Here is a 20,324-nt window from a genome sequence, read left to right as displayed (position 1 = left end):
TTATAGAATTCAGATTGGCTAAACATTGTAGCACAGAGTGTTGCAGTGGATAAGAGGATTAAATCAAAACCTGTAAACAGCTGATATACAGGTTTGCCAGTATGCAAAGTTTGTCAACCACTGCTGACTGTTTGTCTGTTTGGCAGCAAAATTATGTGAATAGTATATAAGATAAGATAACTCTTTATTGTCATTGCACAGTCATACCTAGTACAACAGTACAAAGAAATTGGAAAGGCATTATTGAAGGAAGCAGTCTGGATGTAATTTTGATACAGATTATTAAGAAAGAACAATCACAGCACTGTAAAAATGAATCATTTCCACACCAATTTGATCCAATCTAACGGATTTACTGCAATGTTACAAGGAAATACATAATTTCCTCAGGGATTATTCTGATTTTGATCCAGATTAACCTGCAGCAGGTTTTATAACTCAAGCCACTTTGTTAGGACTATATCTAGAATATTTAGAAACTGTTCAGTGTCAAATGTTAGCAAAATAAAACAAAAAACAAACCCTAACCTGGCTTGTCAAGAGTTCAGATTACAGTTCTTGTGATTTACACAGATTCACACACATTTAAAGGATAATGAAGAATTTGCATATTTAAAGAAAAAGTATTTGAACACTTGTGAACTCTTTGACATTAACAAAATGTCATGTGAAAAAAGAGACAAGTTACCAAAGTGCAGAAGTTTCAACATGAAAGCTCCAATCAAAATATGATTTTTGCATCATTAACACCTTAGTGCAGTTATGCAGATACTTAACTTGTGTACCAAGTGTAAGAATGTTTACAAATTGAAATTGTGTTGTGAAAATTCTAATGCTAAGAAAGTTGTTTTAGTCGTCGCACAGCACAATACAGGATAACTAAACAGAAAAGGTGAGTAAATAGTTTTATCCTTTCCAAAGACAGATCTGAGATCAGAATTCTGTCCTCCTTAAACAAATTTGGGGTGAAAACATATTGAATATGGTAAAAAAAATTGTAACTTAAAGAAAATTGTAACAATGTTTCTTACTAATAAATCTTACACTGTGGGAAAGCCTGTTTATTTTCCCCTCAGTGGTGCCACATTTGTAAGGAAAATGCATTTGTGGGTTGAGCAGTAGAGATGAGGATGTGGGTTGTGTTTAGGGTTGCCAACTCCCTGAAAAATAAATAAGGGACACCTCGTGGCCAGGGCCGGGCAACCCAGTTGTCTTCACCCTTCCCAGTGTGGTAGCTCTTTTTTTGTGTGTGTGAAATTTTTTTTTAACCATTTGACTTGAATTTGATTTAAGCAGATGCATATTCTTTGTGATATGACCATATGGGAAACAAATGATCATTTAGCCATTTATTTTTAGCTCAAAATGACAACATTAACACAGTAAAACAGGTCTCTTTCTTAAACAGAAGCCTGTCATGCTTAACTTTTGAGAATATAAGTAAATCTTTCTTTAAAAGAACTCTGTCCTGCTTAACTTAAAATTATATAAATTAATAGAAAGCAATAGAACGAAAAATATTCTTGTAACAGTGCACATATAGTGCATTTAGTACAATTGGCTTCAGTTGAGGTATTATTTCAGCTTTTCTAATGCTAATCAGCTGCTCCTGTTTGTAAACCCGCTTGTTCCCATGATTACGCATCTTAACTCATCATCATTATTCATCTATGTATTACTTTTATGTATTATTCATCTATTTGTTGTAATCATCTATCCTTGCAGTTGTTTATTACACAAAATAAATGATATTATCACACTTCTGGCCACATAGCGCTGATATTCACCGCACATGCCCATATTAACCTTAACCAGAGGGTTTAAACAACAAACCAGTGTTTACATACCATATCTGCTTCTGCCGTGGCCTGGTGGACAAAAAATTGGTTAAGGGTTCCCCGAGCTTTCACGCCCCTCATGTTCTTCTTGTGCCCACCACTAGAAGCATGCCTATGGAAAAAGTGCGCCGGCACACAGTGCAGTGCGCTTTATAGGTGTTATCGTGCACTTTCCCAGCCAGGTGTTTTCCTTTTCCCAGTCCTCCCTGTACTTTTGCAGCCTTTTTTCTTTTCTTTCTCTGAGGGGAACAAACATTGCTGCTCTAACGCTGGGCTTACACTGCGCGATTTTTGGCCCATTTTGAGCCGATTTTTGAGTCGTGCGACCGATTTGGTGATCGGCCCGATTTTGGCCTTCATCGTGCATCGTGTAGTATACGTGGGGTAACGAGAAGCGATTAACACCTCACGACCAGCTCCCGATCATCAATCGCTCGTGAGGGTGTCACCACAGCCGCTCACACTGCTCATGCGCAAACACGTAAACATCGGTGAAAAAGACGGCGCAGCACGGCTGTGCAGCGTGTGATCTGGACACAAGTGATGGAGGCACTTGTAGAACTTTGGAAAGCTCATCCGAGCCTTTTCGATGTGGCATCACAAAATTATCACGACCACAACAACCGTGAAAATAGTTGGATTTACATTGCTGCTCAATCACAGCTGCCTGATCATGTTTTTCATTAGCAATTTAGCAAAGTTGATGGTGGTGGTGGTGTGTGAGTGAAAGACAGAGAGAGCGAGCGACAGATTTTCTGTTATAACCTTCATGTTATGTTGGCACAGTGTGAGCACTCAGGTCGCATCAGAGCATCGGGCCGTATAGTGTGAGACCCTGCATCGTGACCTGCAAACTTCTAATCCCTGCGAGTCAATCGTGCAGTTTGAGCAAGAGCTGAATAACGTGACTGAAAAAAATCGCAGTGTCTGCCCAGCTTTAGGTGTACTGTCATCCGAGACGTGCACCGCAGTGTCGGCGTTTGCTTCCCTGTTGGCCATGCTTCTTGTTGTGGTCATCTGTTGTCTTCCGGTATTTTCTCCGCAAGCGACCTTTCCTCGACCAATGAGATAATCTGAATTGTCATACTCGAATTGTCATAAGTGTGCTGTCAGCTCATTGGTCACAAAGCAGGAGAGGGGCTGGGAATTATGTTTTCAAACAAAGCGTTAATTCCATTAACATTTATAGACTACTTTTGATTCTCACTGTATTACGGGACAAAGTGCGTCCCTTATTAGCTCAATACGGGACGTGTACTTTTGTTTCTAAATACGGGACGATTCCGTTTTTTAAGGGACGGTTGGCAACCCTAGTTGTGTTCTGCATCTGCGTCTGCAAAGCAACAACCACCTTCCACAAAGCACATTGTGACACCATCATACACTAAACATCAGACCTGTTGCTCTTTCAAGGGAATTTTGACTATTACAAAATTACATATTTTCCTCCTTCCCTAAGTGGTGTCCTCTGATATGTGTTTAATGCTTTGCCTGCTGTGACGGTAATTTAGGGGGAAAAAAATATATCTAAGCTGATGTTTTAAACCTTTTTGCAAATAATGCATTTAAAATAAGTGAGGTATTTGCATATTATATCTTTCTTGTTCAAATGAAAGTGTTCTTTACTTATTTGGTTTTAATCTTACAAATGCCAGTCATTCACTAAACATCAAGCCTGTTCCTCCATTTTTATTTTAGCTGCAACTTCAGTGAAGCTGGCATGTGCTTTGGTTTGGTTTTCTGCCTTGTCCTGATGAAACTGATAGAAAATGTTATATGTTTGATGACCTGCTGTAAAAAGTAGTGTTAATGTATCACGACAATTTGCCAATCTGTGGTTGTGTTTCTGTCCAGCAGCTGCAAACACATCTGTCCCAGGTTGAACCAGTGCCAGGGGTTAAAGGGCAGTGGGCTACACAGCTGCTGCAGAGACAACATCTTTGATCCCTCAGATATGAATGCTCATAGATGCTGACCTTGGAGACAAAGTAAACATTATATTTGTACTAGAGATGGCACGATACCACTTTTTTATGTCCGATACCGATATCATAAATTTGGATATGAATCCGATATAGTGTGTTTTTTAATCAATAAAACTGTTTTTTTAAAATATTTTGCTGCTTTTTGTATAAGTTCATACTCAAGTTAAAAAAACAAAACAAAACACTAAAGCTATTCTGTTATACCTGTATGCAAAAAATACACTGCACCCAAAATATTTCATAGTTCAGCAATACTGATCAATCTAATAAACTTAAACCTACTCCATCCTCCCTATTCTGGTATTTTAAAGAGTAAGCAACCTAACTAATAGGGTTCTAAAACTCCCAGCAAAAAAAATAAAATAAAATAAGGAACCACCCTCCACCTCATGATGCTTAATTCAGCGGTCCCCAACCCCCGGGCCTCGGACCAGTACCGGTCCGTGAGTCGTTTGGTACCAGGCCGCGAGAGTTGATACTCAGGTGTGAAATGTATAGTTTTCAGGGATTTTTATCGGTTTTCAGCGTTATTTTGTTATCGTTTTTATCGTTAACTCTGTTTTCCTGGGTCTTTTCACGTGTGTCATGAATAAATCTTCTTTTTTTCGGTACCGGTACTAGTTTTATTTTGTTGTATTTATCCGCGACACCTTAAAGGCCGGTCTGTGAAAAATAATGTCGGGCATAAACCGGTCCGTGGCGCAAAAAAGGCTTAATTGACGTAATCAACTTCAATTTGATGCAGTGTGAAAAAAATGCCCAGAAATCAATTATTTTTCAAGAATAATTAAATAGATTCAACATCTTTCTTCAACAGAACTGCAGACTGCACAGATCGTACCTTCCCAAAGGAAAAAGTACTATAGCTTACTAGGGTATATTAGACTTAACAGTTACTATATACAGTAATGGACTTCTATATATTTTACATCAGATTAAAACTTTGGGTGTAAGATTCAGATAATTATTTATTAAAAGCTAGACATTTAAAATGAGAATAAGAAAAAAAAGTATGTCTTTGTGCCCCCTTTTCCCTGTTAATGCCCTATCGGCCCCCCTGGCTAAACTTTGCTAGATCCGCCCCTGCACAGTTACCAGCCGTCAGCTACTTAGAAAAGGATCCTGGTGTAGAAAGTAATATTAAATACATTCTAACAACAGCTTATCAAGCTTAAACGTGCTGCTGTTGTTCAGCCGCTGGTTTCCTCTTTCTGGTGCAAAGTGGGCCAAAAACAAACCAGAGAGACGGACTCGCGACGATCAGCTGATCATTGATCAGTTTCATGATTGAAGTAGCAGCAGGAGAGGGAGAGAGAGGCAGTCGCTCCATATATCGGTTGTTAAGCTTAACATGGGAATGCTTTACAAACATTCAGAGATGAACTTACACACTTGCTTTACTTCTCTCTGGAATAACTTCCTCGGAGATGAAATGCCGGAGTGAGGCTACAAATACAGGCAGCCGCTCTATCACGTGACACCTACTACGTGCTACAGTTATGAGCCGAGTTACGCCATGTCGCAAGTTTTGTGAGGTGCTTTTTTGATATTTAATGGATCGGATTACATTTTTTATTTCTCTCCGATATCCGATCCACTAATTTACGTCAGTATCGGACCGATACTGATACGTAATATCGGATCGGTCCATCTCTAATTTGTACAGATTGGGACTGTGAGCCAAATATAAATTTCTCCTGTTAACACTCAGAGTGAGGCTGTTATGGTCATTAGGCAAAGCATCCCCACACTGATTTGCATCTGTGAACATACCATGGTCGTTATGTTTCAGTTTACATTGTCCGTAAGTAGCAGCACATGCAAATACTTTTCCATACCAGGAAATTTATATAACAAGTAGAAGATGGGTGAATAATGAGGTATCGAGTAACATAACGTTACAGTTACAATTTCTAAATTATAAATTTTGATCTACTCTATAACTAATTTATAGTAATTCTTTTCAACAACTAAAACAAAACTAATTACTGTAACAATCAGTAAATCATTAACAAGCTGCTAGAAAAAAAAGCCCCTCAACCAGTCAACCATTAAGCCCTGCTTTCTGCTCTGTGTCTACATTCAGTTCAGTCTTGATGCAACATTATTTAAAGCAAATGCTTCTCACCTGTTCACATAATTTAATCGAGATTTTTTTGGGTTTTGACCTCAAACAAGTATAAAATATAAATCTTTTCAAAATCAACCTATAAACTTAGAAACACTGTTTGATTTGATGCTTCAGTGTCTAACATGTTGTGTTTCATTGTTGTTGCTGGTTTTATTTATTTTATTTACTTAAAATCCTGTCCTGTTTTGTAGCTTTTGCAGGCACACTTGTAATCTGAAAGCACTGTTGGGCTCAACACATTTTGCTTTTATAACTTGTTCTCTATAAATTCTCTACAGGCTCTTCTTGTTCATGTGTTGTCTAAGTGGACAGGATGGTGAAAAAAAAGAACAAGGGGGAAAATACGGGACTACATAATAAAAGCATTGAGCACAAATAGAAAAATATAAGGAAAACCAAACATACAGCACCTGGAACACAAAAATATGAAAATAAACAGATCAACAAGATCAGCAGATGGAATATACATTTCTCCTGTTCAGAGTGAGGCTGTTCAGTAGGCAAAGCATTCCCAGAGTTTTATGTCTAATTTGCCTTTGTCAAGAAATTGTGTTCATGTTTTGTGTTCAGAGATACTTTTCTGCATGCCTTGGTTCTAACGAGTGGATATTTGAGTTACTGTTGCCTAGTCTCAGCAGCCAAAGCATTGCCATTTAGTCCGGACCTCACGTTTCATGAAGCATTATTTAAAGCAAAAATGAATCGGGTTCTGTCCTCAAGCAAGTATGAAATATAAACTTTTCTAAATCAACCTATCAAGAGTGAAGCTCAATAACAGCTGGCATTTTAAATTAAAATTGCACACATTTCATGTCTCACAGCTGGTTGAGTGCTGTGGAGTTCAGGGACCACAGAGGAAAATGGTACAAAGGGAATATAATATTTCATTAAAATAAAGGATTTAAAAAAAAGTTCAGGTGTGATGTTTTTTTATTCTTGTTATTCTTGGCTGGTGAACTCTTAGCCACCTATATAGCAGTTTCTAAATCCCTCCCCAGGTGTCTTAGCCCCCACTCCCACCTTCACCCATGTCACCCAATAACTCACATAATAGCATGAAGGAGCAATGTTTCACTAAGAATCCAAACCTGCTTATAAAACTGGTAACTACTTTGATTGGTTCACATTAAATACATTTGGATCAGACAGAATTGAACTTTAAATAAGTTCAACTTTGATGTATTTAACTATAACATTGTCTTTTAAGTACCAGTGGGTTTTCTTACCACAATATTAAGAATTTTTCCTCTCAATTTCAGTCTTTTCCCTTTTTTGACACTTATTTTCAGTCTTAGCTCTGTCACTGTGGAAAGGAGGTGTGAAGGATAATGATAAAGTACACAGCTCAGTGAAAGTGGAACTGAGTTTCATGTTTTTGATGTTTTTCCTTTCAGAGCCCTTCAACCTAACATGACATGGAAAGACGCCCTGTACCACTGCAGAGAGGAACACATGGATCTGGTTTCCATCCTTGATGAAGAGACTCAGGGCTGGGTTTAGTTGGAGGCTCAGAAGGCTGACACTCCCTTTGTCTGGCTGGGTCCTCACTACACCTGTGGCTTCAGCTTCTGGATCTGGGTCAACGATCAGTGTGTATTTTTAATCAGTGGGCTCCAGACAAGACAAGAACAGCAGTCTGTAGCATAAGTAGATTAATTTGTCAAATACCCTCAGCACGTCAGCACGTCATCACGTTGCGTGGTGGGTGGTGTGGAGACTTAACTTTGTGACTAACTCAAGAATGAGGTGACATAGGCTTTTTAAAATTGATGCCATAGGTGCATCAACTTGGAGGCTGAGGGGTAGCGCTGCCAGCCGCCAGTGTGGTGTAACGTTTCCGTCAGGTTTACAGATATTCAGTGATTGCATCTGTGTCAAATTTCCTCCTTTAAATAAACTGCATAATTCCACATATGTCTTGTACATTGTAAAATGATGCAGCATCATCAGTGTATTTTTGCCTTAATTTCATTGGATGAATATGCAATTTGAGCACAGAGGCAAACACTTATCAAAAGTGGTCAACTGTTTAGATGGGAGGACACAATGGAGACTCACTTTTACATTTTACAGCGTTTGTCTGAGCCGCATGTTTGACACCACGATATGAATTCTTCTTTATATCCAGGGAGCTGAGTGGTTACTGCGTCATCAGCCGGAACCTTTCTGTCCGGAAATGAATTCGTCGGGCTGTTTAACCAAGCGCACAGTAGTTGCTGTATGGGCAGCCTGTATTTGTGGAGTAAATTGTATGTATTTAGCTCCAGATGGAGATATTAGGGAGCACGTTTGACGACTCGGTGTTTTCGGAGGTCAGAGACCGAGTGTGTGCGTCTCTGTCTTCTTACAGCGCCAAACTGTGTGAGCCAGAGGTGAGAGTCTTACACAGAGACGTTACTACATGAAGATAGACATGAAGGTTGTTTAGATTGTCCTTCGTGGTGAACACGAACACAGAGCGTTATGTACAGAACAAACACGGAGCTAAAAGACTAAAGTGCGAATTGTAACGTTTACGATCTGACATGTAGCTCATACAGGAGAATAACTGTAACTATGGTTCGTCATTTTAAGCGTTTGTGTCAAATTAGGCTGGTGATTACAGACACTCAGTTTTAAACACACTAATTAAAGGAAATGAAGTTCATGCTTCTAAATAAGTGCCCAAATAAGTACCCTGTGGCATTTCTAGAGGCCAGACGTCTCCCATGTTATTGCACTTGGCTGAGTCTGTCACATGTTTCGTTTACATGGAGAGAAACAAGCAGATAAATCGGATATCCCACCTCTGAATTAAGTGCGAGATTTCAATATTGCTCCTCTTTGATATTTGTGCTGCTCGCTGTAAGTTAAACTGCATTATTATTATGCTGACGTTTAAGCATAGATGAAGCTGAGTAGCTGCTGCATCAGGGCAAAAGTGGAGACATGTACTTCTCTGGCAGTGACTGACTGAGCAGCATCCTCTAACAACCTCATGCTGTGTAGTAAAGTTGTTCCTCTCTGCAGTGGTTTTGTGACAGTGCTGCTCTGGATGCTGAAGATTCTCTGGAGAAGCAGAAAGTCTACAAGTTCAGAGGTGACCTGGCTGTGAGACAAGGAAACTATCAGGTACTGTCACTCATTCAATTTAGTCTGTGCTCTCTTACATCAAACACTTCCTCGGAAAGTTTCACTGGGACATGGAGGTCTATTGTAGCAGGTATTTGTATAGCTGATAAACCTCCTGTACAGCTGATGCAAACTAACAGGCAAATAAAAAAAAAAGTCCATTCATGACCATCACTTTGTTGCTTTATCAACAGCATCAGTATTTGAATATTTCTGTAAGACTGTTGTAAAGTTATGAACAAACAAGACTAGTTAGATCATTTTCATATTTCCAGCCTAATAAGTGACTTATTAGGCTGGAAATATGAAAATGATCTAACTCAGAAAAGAGCAATTTTTATAGTCCCATTTCACACAGCCAAAGAGCACAGATGTAGTCAGCAGTGGTTTACACAGCAGCAACATTTCCAGACAGCATGGAAAAGATTTCCTAAAATATTGACAAGAAACTTCTGTTTCAGTGAAAAAATAAAACCTACAGAAGCTGTTTAAGCGTTGGACCAAATCACACTCTGGGTTTGACTCTTCCTGTTGTTGTTGCTGCCACTCTCACTTTTCCACCTTAGCGTTTGTAACGTTTTAGAAGTTTTGTTTGGTTTCTTTTTGTTTGGTGTGTGTGGGTCAGAAAGCCTTGGAGGCATACAGCAGCTGCCTGCAGTGGATCGCTGACAACAACCTGACCATTAGACGAGATGTCGTGGAGGGGATGGCCCGATGCTGCACCAGACTGGGACAGAGAGACAGAGCGCTGGAGTTGGCCCAGTTACTGGTAATTCTTTACCTGACTGGGTTTTCCATGAGGAACAGTCAGAGTGAATACTGTCAGCTACCATGTGACCATCCTGTGACTTTTTATCCATTTTTAAAAAATCTGTCTTCCTTAACAGTGACCCTGTCTGCACTATAAACTCTGAACACTAAGGGTGTGTTCCAAAAGTCCCTCCTATCTCCTTTTTCTAACCTCTTTTCCTCTTTTTTTGGATGAAAACATAATTGAGGTCAAAGAAAAGTGGGTAGGATCAATCCGAAAGTCTTCAATACAGCAAAGGATGAGCTCATAATCTTTACAGAGCTTACATAAATCCATGTCCTTCATGCCATAATCTGCTGATATAGTTTTACATTTTAACAGCAACCTGTTAAAGTCACAGCTGAACTCTGAACATCACACAGCTGGATTAAAAACTACTTCTTGATGAGTTGTTTCTTCATGAAGTATAAAATACAGTTATAATTAACATTTCCATGATCGGCACCACTTTGTTTATAATGTCGATTGTTTTCATTAACAGTCAGATGGTCTACCGCTCTGAATTGTGGTATGCCATCTTCTCCCCTTCATAAAGGATGTTCCAGTGGATCCTAAGGAAGCAATAAAGGAAGGATTGAAGAGTCACTTTTCTCACTTAGGACCTTAATAAGCAAACTGGACTATTGGAACGCACCCAGAGTTTGTCCTCAGAGGCTAAAAGCCTACGGACCAGATTTAGTGTGAACTGGTTTAACTCTAATCCGGACCTGATAGTAATATGTACGTGATCTCTCTACAGAGCAAAGACGCCTCCAACACCTGTCACCTAACCAGCCTCCTGCTGCTCAAGGTCAGCTTGAAAAACACACACACACACACACACACACACACACACACACACACACACACACACACACACACACACACACACACACACACACACACACACACCCCCCAGTGATTTAGAGTCACCAGTTTAGTTTCCACTACTTGAGAGAGAACCAACCCTGACACGGGCAGAACATGTGAACACAAAGGCCCCAACCAGATGATGGATTCGAACCCACGACCTTCATGCTCTGAGGCAACAGTGCTTTTTAGAAATCATTACAAATGAGTAACTTAAATATTGAAGAATCAGTTCCACTGTGTTGCTCCCAGTATTCCTAACACAGACGGCCTTTTCACCCTTTTCTTGCTCACAGTCCCAATCATTCTGTACAAATCTAATGTTTACTTTTTTTCCAAGGTCAGCATCTATGAGCAGTTTGGAGCTGTAGGATCAAAGATGTCGTCTCTGCAGCAGCTGTGTAGCCTGCTGCCCTTTAACCCCTGGCACTGGTTCAGCCTGGGACAGATGTGTTTGCAGCTGCTGGACAGAAACAGAACCACAGGTAGTGTTTGTTTAACTTCCTTCTTCAAGTGTATTGCTATGGTAAATGAACTCTGTTGTAATTTTTTACAGCAGGTAATCAAAGATATAACATTTTCCCTTTGCTGTATTTGTGTTTTTCAAAGAATCCTCCTCCTCTGAGAGCTGCAAATCAACAGATGAGCAGGAGGACAGAGAGGGGCATCAGGAGGAGACCGCAGAACTCAGCGAGGACAGAGTCTGGCTCAAAGCTTGCACTTGTTTCATCAGGACAAGGTACAACATGTGACTGTGACCCCTGTATTTACATTCTGTATGTTCATATAAGCCAAAACACATGCCAGCTTCACAGAAGCACCAGCTAAAAATATTCAGACAAATTGTATTAGTTAAAGTTTTCTTGAAAGACGAGCTGGGCTGATGTTTGGTGAATGACCGGAGTTTGTGAGATTAAAATAAGTAAAAAAAAATCGTTTGAACATAAAGAAGTAATGTGCCCTAGCCTCGCTTGTTTTAAAAGCCATCAGACTGAAAGAAATCGTCAGCCTATCAGCTGTCTCAAACTTACATGCGCTGTGCCAGACACGTGGCAGCACTTCTGCTATAATTTTGTTCGTATTTAACAAAATAAAAATGCAGACATAAGTGTTCACATTAGTTTTTGACTGCTAGTGAAAATTGTTTTCTTTACAAATAACTCTCCTACTGAACTAACACGGCCAATCCCTCAGCATGTTTGTCTTCTCTGCTCATATTGCCTTCATAATAAATCATTTTTTGCTTTTTAAAGAACTTATTTTAACATTGCACTCAACAACAAACAAATCCTTCCTAACAAAAAAACTAACTTCAGGGGCCAAATTTCATTATAGTTCTTCATGCCAAAATACGGGCCGCAAGTGCCCCCCTGGCCTTGTGTGAATATAATGAGATATACAGTTCTTATCCTAACAGTGAGCAAGTTGCTGGATTACAGTATCCAAAACAGTTAAGACATAACTCTTACTAAATGAAATATACACAATATGACAACACAAAATAGGTCAAAAAGGTGACACTTACACTAAATAACAACATTAGTGAAGTAGAAAATGAATGAAAACCTACATTTAATACAATACAGAGCTTAATATGTAAGATGGTAACAAATAAATGCAGTTATTGTGGTGTGAAGTGGAGCTGAAACAGGTGACTGTCCAATAAGTGGTGCAGAGTGTTGTATGGATCCTTTAATTATCCACAGCCACAGTCTTTTGGATGATGTCTGTGCCAGCTGTCAAAGGTTTAGGCATAAAAAAGACGAAGTATAGGCCAATAATACAGGTTATAATATTAGATATAAGAGTACTCACATTGTCTTGCTGCCTCCTACAGACTCCTGTTGAGGATCCTACGACAGCAGCAGTCCTCCTTTGTGCTTCAGCGTAGTGAGAGAGTCCTACAGATGACAGAAGAGGCGTTACAGCGGCTAAACCCCAAACAAGAAACCCTGCAGGCTCTCACTGAGGTGAGAACCCTTCTTGCACACATACTCTGAAACCAGTTTTTATAGTCCCACGATTCTGGTCGAAGGGATTTTCACACACCAGACTTGCTCCTGTTGAGTTTGTCAAGATCCTGATTGGGTGTCAGTGGAGGTGGATAACATAAGCTTCTGCTAAATGTTGACTGGTTGACAAGTGGGCTTGATTAAAGAAAGTGGTGACAGTGGATTTACAGGAATATGGAGAAGTTCAAAGACAAAAAAATGTCATGAAAAGCAAAGACGGTGGCTGTAGTGGACAGCTCATTGTTTTTAAGACTCTGGTTTACTTCAGCTCTTTGTACACGGTTGGCTGGTGGACCAACAACAGCACGAGCATCAGTGGCCCACATACCGTTTGTACCACATACTTTAAAGACTGCTTCCATCTGGCAGCTTGGCTCTCTGCAGGGAGACGGGACATGCCGTCTAGCTGGACTACAAGACCTGCTTGAGGAGGCTTAAATTCCAGGCAGTTTGGGTTAAATTGGCTCATTTTTACACACCAACATTATCTCTCTTTGGTCTTCCAGGTGATGTCAGAGGACCTGATCCCAGAGAAGATGAGGGAGGACTACCAGGATGGGGAGAGCCTGACCAGTGTCTCTTTGCACAGCTTCAGACAGCGCTGGTGGAACAAGATCTTACTGACAGGCGTGTTAGAGACTGACGGGCAGCAGCATGAAACACAATATCCTCATGCTGCAGTGTTGACTGTTTACAAAGGTGAACACAGACAGGAAGGAAGTGAAGAACCAGCTGAAGATGTTTCAGACAAGCAGCACAGTGAATGTGGTCGTCATTAAGCCTGCAGACTGAACCTTCACTATTTCATCCACTTCACGGTGATAAATATACGGCAGTGCCTCTGATCTGTATCAAACCATGAAACAAGTGAATTATTTTAACTGCTTCATTTTGTGCTTAACATGTTTAAAATGTGTAACATCTCTGCCAAAGAGGTGATGTTTTCTAACAGTTTTATGTTGTTAACAATCCATTAAAATTTGGCTTACATCCATCAACATCTTCAAGGTCAACTTCATGATTTATTGGTTGAAAACTGACAAAAACTGAGAGACTGTGATTCCTACAAATGTGGTGTATACTGTCAGCATATAGAAAGTAGCACGAAAGGATTTAAAATATCTTCGACTGACAGAATTGATAGCTCTGCATGTGTATAGCATTGTTATCTAAAACTGTGTTTTTTACTTATATTGTTTGTACTAATAACATATAGGTATATAGAGAATGATATATGGTGATTTTAAATATCTTGTTACTTTAGACCTCTGAACTTTCCTTCAAGGCCAACGAAGGTCAGACTTTCATAAAATGTTGTTTAAAAACAAAAACAAATCTTAAATTGATCCTGCTTTTGCTTGTACTGAACATTTAGGGAATGATAAAGGTATATGGGGATTCTAAATATCACATCATAGTTTGCATCCAAATATCATGTAACATTTAACCTCACTTTTACACCTCACTTCTGCCTGTCTCTGAGGCTGACCCCAGAATGCATTTAAATGCATTATATCCTACATAATGTTTGTGTAATCATAGTAAACATCTGTCATTTTACTGCACTACAAACTTCTTAAAGTACTTTTAAACTTAACAAAGCAAAGATTGTTTTGGTTCCAATTATACATATCAGTAAAATAGTTAGCATCATGTGGAGATATAACAATTTAATTAACCCAGGACCTTGAAAAGTGTAGAGCGTTAAACATTTATGAAAGCTCTTACTAAATCAGGCACTGTGACCACTGCTGCAGTGCAAAATGAACAACTCTGATAGGACGATGAGGATTTGTAGTTATGTTCCTGCTCGTGCAGGATCAGTGAGTCTGTTTAAAATCAAGCAGCTGACATGATAATGGAACAGCAGCATATCTACAGGAGGACAGAAGTCTGAGGTCTGCATCCAGCTTTGGAGAGGTAAGACACTCTGTTGATGGGATACAACTGTTTATAATTCCCTTTTCTGTTTAGTCTTTCTGTATTGTGCTGGACAAATCCACTTTTCTTCAGGTATATTTCAAATAAAAGCTAATCTTTTGCTGTAATCAGATAAATCACAATTTGATATTAATTCTGCTTTTAAAGCATGCAAGCTTTTTCTGACTTGTTTTACCTTCAATCATTTCAGGTGACACAACAGAAGCTAACAGAAAGAATAAGGCGGGTAGTGGGATTACATCAGACAACAGAACAGACGAGAAGAAAGAAAAGATTGAAACAATAATATAGAGGTAATTGTGTGTCAAGGGCATTGAAAGGCAGCAAGAAAAGGGAATAACGGCAAGAAGTAACAGATGAAATATTATTAGAAACATACAGCAGATAAAATAAAAACTGAACACATCCCCAATTTGTTTTTCTAAAGGTGCTATTGGCACGAAATTCTCATCAGATGTCGAGAACAACCAATCCAATTCATACATGCAAAGAAATCAAACGATAAATATCCATAAATGAAGCTCTGTGTAATAATGGGAAATGACATAACTGCCTCCTTTATTCTACTTGTCTGCTGCTGAATGTGACCAGAAGTTTGTAAAAGATTATGAAGGGGCTGAAGAGTCTTTCTTTTTATTTAGACATTAAAACAGTAATTCTTTATATCATTATTTAACTGACAATAAAAAAGAGGAATTACAAATAAATATTTCTGAAACTATTAATCCATTGATGAATGATAAAAAAGAAAAAAAGGCTTAAAAAAAGCAGCAATAGCAAAGACATAATTTCTTAAAGAAGTTGCTAATTTTATCCATATTTTCTCATTATTATTCCGATTTGTGTCAAAAAAAGTTTATTAGATTTACAAATTATTAGATTTACAAATTTCTTTACAAATTGGAAAGTTAGAACAACACAGTAACACAGTTACTAATGTGGCAGACGTGTGGTCTTTGGCCTGCTGCAGAGGAGGGGTGACGCCGTGAGCTCACAGGGCAGCGTGGAAGCGGGGAAGAGCAGGTGTGCTGAACTGGACTGATGAATGGAAATTTATGTCTTGAAGTGAGATGGAGCAGAGGGAAAGAGACAGCTTCAGAGAAGTGACAGTTGCACTGCTATCGATAAAGCTGAAGAGTGAATCCTTCGGTCCTGTGTCGCGACTAAATAACAAGAAAGGAGCATTAAAAATGTTAAAAATTTATTTTGAATAAGGAGTGGCAATAACTGAGCTAATAGGCAGTATAACACAGAGCACTCACTGTAAAACAAGATGAACAGCTGATTGTCTTAAAATTGACCTCATAGCTGACAACAAAAGAATAAGAACACATTTTTAAAATGATTGTAAAAGTAGAACAGAGTTTATCATCTTATCTGCATCTGCCTCTGATCAATAACCTGCAGCCCCTGCTTGCACACTGCTCCACCACAGTCCACAGTGCTTCACCACCTCAGCTCTCCTCGGTCTCTGCTCTGGATTTCACTCTATATTTGCTCAGAGTAGTTCTCCACACTCTAGAGGTTGTGCTCAGTTCAGCTACGGTTACCCAAAATTCAGAATTTGATGAATAAATCTATTCTAGTAAACGTCATAAAATATGAGATGATGGATTTTAATTTAACAGAGTAAAATTCCACATGGAAATACCAAAGGGTTCAAACAAAAAACTCCTATAACAAAATCTTTTTAAAAATCCAATTTAAACTGAGCAATAAGTAAAGTGATCAAAAACTCAAATTTGGAATCCAGATTTTTTTAAGTGATATGTAAGATAGTGATTACTGTTATATCAAGTGTGCATGGCGGAAATTACTTAACCACCTGTTGAAGGCAACATGCTAATATAATGCTAGCAAGCTCATTACAATGACGGCTGTCAGTCCAGTCATTCCTTATTTAGCAATGTACTTGTGCTTCACCTCCTACTCAGCTGCATTATTTACCCACCTAGTTTCAAAATAAATGTAACTTTCTGTACTTAGAAAGCTTTCCTCCTGGCAGCAGTGAGAGGTGAGAAAATCTCTACAAGATGCACATAGATGTCACTGAATGTACGTCACTTTCAGGAATTTAAATAAAACTGAATTTGAATATGAATCACAAGCCTCCTTTTTTTCTTTCAAGCACACCAAATATCTCTGAATATCTTTTTATTTAGTCAGCCTCGACTGGTAAAGTTAATTTCCTGGTATGCTAAAGTATTTGCATGTGCTGCTGCTTGGATGCATGCACAATGTAGGTTAAACAGGGTGATCATAAGAATCATGATAAGTCCAGAGATGCAAATCAGATGTAAAAGACTGGGAATGCTTTGCCTAACAGCCTCACTCTGAGTGTTAACAGGAGAAATTTATATTTTCATGTTGGCATCTATGAGGGAAGTGACAGAAATACAAATCCAGTTCTGCCTCAGAGAGGGGATCATATCAACATCAGTGTGTCTACAGAAAACTCCAGAGTGAGGGTAGAAGTCTTTTCTTTCTCTTATTAGAGGACACATTTGTGCAAAGAGTCTAAAGTAAAGATGCTGTGGAGTCTGTTGTTCATCACTTTGATTGGTAAGTGGATCATTTGATGTTCCTGCCTGGCACAGTGATGTTTCAATGATCGTTATAAAGAATGAAAAAGATCAAATATAACAGTTCAGTTTTACTGTGAGTTGATCCAAACTGCTCGATAAAGCAAAAGTCGTTTCATTTAGTTTAAAGAGGATTTGACTTTAGTAAAACCAGTTTCATTTCTGAGTGTTGAAGGATGGTTTACATTCTGTGCTTTCTGCTGTATTACCAAACAACAATATCAGAGCTGGCAGTAATTCACTCATTCTTACATCGTTCTCTGAAACTTCACAGGAAGATCAACTCAAAAGGATCCAGGTAAGAGTGCATTTCTAATCAGTTTCTTCCGGTTATATCAAAAGTATGATGGTGCTTCTGTTCTGACTATACTTATTTGTAAAGTATTTAATTTTATGCCTTTTTAATTATTTTTATATATTTTTGGGTGGGAGTGTAATATATTACAGGGTCATCCTTCAGGATGTTTTGAGAGTCCAATTATTCATATCATTAATTTTGATGATTTCTTTTTCACCAACTGCGTGAGAGAGAGAGAGAGAGAGAGAGAGAGAGAGAGAGAGAGAGAGAGAGAGTGTGTGTGTGTGTGTGTGTGTGTGTGTGTGTGTGTGTGTGTGTTAAATATGTTTGCCACAAAAGATTTAGTCAGATCATGAAGTCATAATTCAGATTCATTATTTAGGAGTGAAAAGGAGATTTTGATAAAGAAACACTAGAAGACCTGGTCTGAAGTATTATTGCCACTGACATTGTTTGTTTTTTTATTTCCAACTTCACTTTCAGTTACATCATCAGGATTTAGTCCAGGATGGGAAACTATCAAACTGGATGACAAAGTGGCATTTCAGTCTTCAGTCTACACAGATTATTATGGTGTCAACTACTCTGCTGACAGAGCTTTGGATGGAAATTATTTGACAGGTTCCTTCACTGAATATGAAACCATCAGCTGGTGGACAGTTGACTTATTTGGTCTATATGAAATTTCCTGCATCAGCATTTACAACATGGATCATTTCAAAGTTGATCTAAGAGACGCGCACATCCTCATCGGGAACTCATCTGAGAGAAATGCTGCTGACACCACTGAGTAATACCTTCATCTTACTTTGAATCATTCTGTTCTCAGTCAGGCTCCAGCATGTCCAATGTTTTTAGATAATTTTATGAACATTTAAATGCATTTAAATCCAGTAATACAGTAACAGAGATAAACCTGTATCAGTCCTATCAGATGAAATAGGAGGTCTAATATGGTGTGATGTGGTTTGGAGTAATAATCACGTATATGTGAAGAATATAAAAATCTTTATTTATTCTCATTTTCCTTTGTTGTTTATTTGTAGGTGTTTTCCTTCTTTCTAAAATGTTCTCAGACAGCAGCTCACATTTATTATCCAGCTGTTCGACTGTCTCCACTGTTTACAGCATGATTTAATCAAACAGAGCCAGAAACTCTTTCTGTACATCTGTCCAACCTTTTGTCTTTGTTTACAGGTGTGCAACAATCAACACAACTACTAGTGGAGAAAATAAAACATTTAACTGTGAAAATGGACCAAAGTGGGGGCGTTATGTAACTGTGTACAAAAACACATCTGGGTTTTTAATTCTGTTTGAGGTGACGATGAAAGGCATAAAAAAAGGTACAATAAAACATTCTTACCCACTAAGTTAACTGGTCAGTCAGTAGAGTCAATATAACTGTGTAAATGTTGACAGTAAGAATTATGTGCTTGAATCAACGCAGCATGTTAGACACTCAGAAACACTGTTTGGTTTGATGCTTCTAAGTTTCATGTTTTTGATGTTTTTCCTTTTAGAGCCCTTTAAACTGATTAAAGAGAACAAGACATGGGCAGACGCCCGGTACCACTGCAGACAGGAACACATGCATCTGGTTTCCATCCTTGATAACGAGACCCAGGTCTGGGTTGGGTTGGAGGCTCAGAAGGCTGACACTCCCTTTGTCTGGCTGGGTCTTCAATACATCTGTGGCTTCGACTTCTGGATCTGGGTCAACGATCAGTGTGTATTTTTTGATCAGTGGGCTCCAGATGACACAAGAACAGCAGTCTGTGGCATGAACACTGCCATGAATACAAGTGGGAACCATTTGTGGTACAAGAAGTCTGTTTATGATAAATATAATTTCATCTGTGCAGTGTAAGAAGATCCATGGGTTGGTTTTGTTTATTCAGTTAGACAGGTGTCAGTAGTGGCTTGTTGGGTTGTAGCAAACTTTCCTCTAATAAATCAAAGGTGATGGGTTCAGGCTCAGTGTAGCAGGAAGATAAACAGTGGAGAAATTAAGCAGAACTTCTCTATTAACACTCAGAAACATGTTATTATTATAAATTACTTTTGATTGTATTTCATGATACACTGATATGATGATTATATGACACTTAAAAAACTTAAGCATTTAGTGTTTTCTATAATTTTGAATTGACATATATATATATTATTTCCTTTAGTTGTAAATGGATCGTTGGCCTTTGAATTGTTTTACTCGCGTCTCTCATGTTTAAACCTGCTGAACAAATAAAACATAAACTGGAAAACAAATGTTTGTCAATTCAGTTTATTTTTGTTGGGATGTTTGTCAAGTTTACAGACATTCAGTGACTGTGTTTGTGTTTCAGATTGTCTCCTTTAAATTCACTAAATAACTCCATATATGATTTTTACACTGTAAAATGCTTGTTTCAGTTAAAATGGTCATTTGCACAAAAGTGTCTTTTTAATGTTTTCAAATGGAGACAGTTCAGTAACGACCACCACCTGATGACCCTTTTATTCAATCCATGAATTTGAACCAGTGATAATTATTCTGAATGAATCTGTATGAGCAGTGAAATTACGGCACTTACAGTGTTTTAATAATATAGCCTTCATTAAAGCCAAAGACACTGAGAAAAGGTTCCACACCCATGACTGTATTTTGAACTGATGTTACGTTGATATAATTAAAAAAGGCCTTAAGTTCCTGATATATTTTAAAAGACAAAATGTGTTTTTGTGCAGGATTTTCCAACAGTTAACATCTGAGAATAAAAATAACTA

General features: G+C 38.5%; 2 protein-coding genes across 3 annotated transcripts; both read left to right on the top strand.

Moving 5' to 3' along the window:
* Positions 1 to 8,178: 8,178 nt before the first annotated feature.
* On the top strand, positions 8,179 to 13,554 carry lg11h8orf76 (linkage group 11 C8orf76 homolog). Its single transcript, XM_085365149.1, has 8 exons — positions 8,179 to 8,326; positions 8,964 to 9,065; positions 9,691 to 9,834; positions 10,616 to 10,666; positions 11,066 to 11,210; positions 11,335 to 11,464; positions 12,563 to 12,695; positions 13,244 to 13,554. The coding sequence occupies exons 1-8, from the start codon at positions 8,222 to 8,224 to the stop codon at positions 13,514 to 13,516; spliced, it is 1,083 nt and encodes a 360-aa protein (XP_085221275.1). The 5' UTR covers positions 8,179 to 8,221; the 3' UTR covers positions 13,517 to 13,554.
* Positions 13,555 to 17,206: 3,652 nt separating this feature from the next.
* On the top strand, positions 17,207 to 19,428 carry LOC146622452 (fucolectin-3-like). Of its 2 annotated transcripts, none has more exons than XM_085365148.1 (5): positions 17,207 to 17,240; positions 17,535 to 17,558; positions 18,066 to 18,348; positions 18,756 to 18,904; positions 19,082 to 19,428. In XM_085365148.1, exons 1-5 carry the CDS (start codon positions 17,207 to 17,209, stop codon positions 19,426 to 19,428), a joined length of 837 nt encoding a protein of 278 aa, XP_085221274.1. The 2 variants fall into 2 exon arrangements, with proteins under 2 accessions (XP_085221274.1, XP_085221273.1); XM_085365147.1 differs by having other exon boundaries at positions 18,042 to 18,348.
* Positions 19,429 to 20,324: the final 896 nt, after the last annotated feature.

The sequence above is a fragment of the Diplotaxodon limnothrissa genome, linkage group LG11 (assembly GCF_057381915.1).
Source record: "Diplotaxodon limnothrissa isolate DT_005_m linkage group LG11, D_limnothrissa_male_GT1.1, whole genome shotgun sequence".
Taxonomy (NCBI): Eukaryota; Metazoa; Chordata; class Actinopteri; order Cichliformes; family Cichlidae; genus Diplotaxodon; species Diplotaxodon limnothrissa.
Note: the sequence above shows the minus strand (reverse complement) of the source record. Positions and strands in the feature narration are given on the sequence as shown.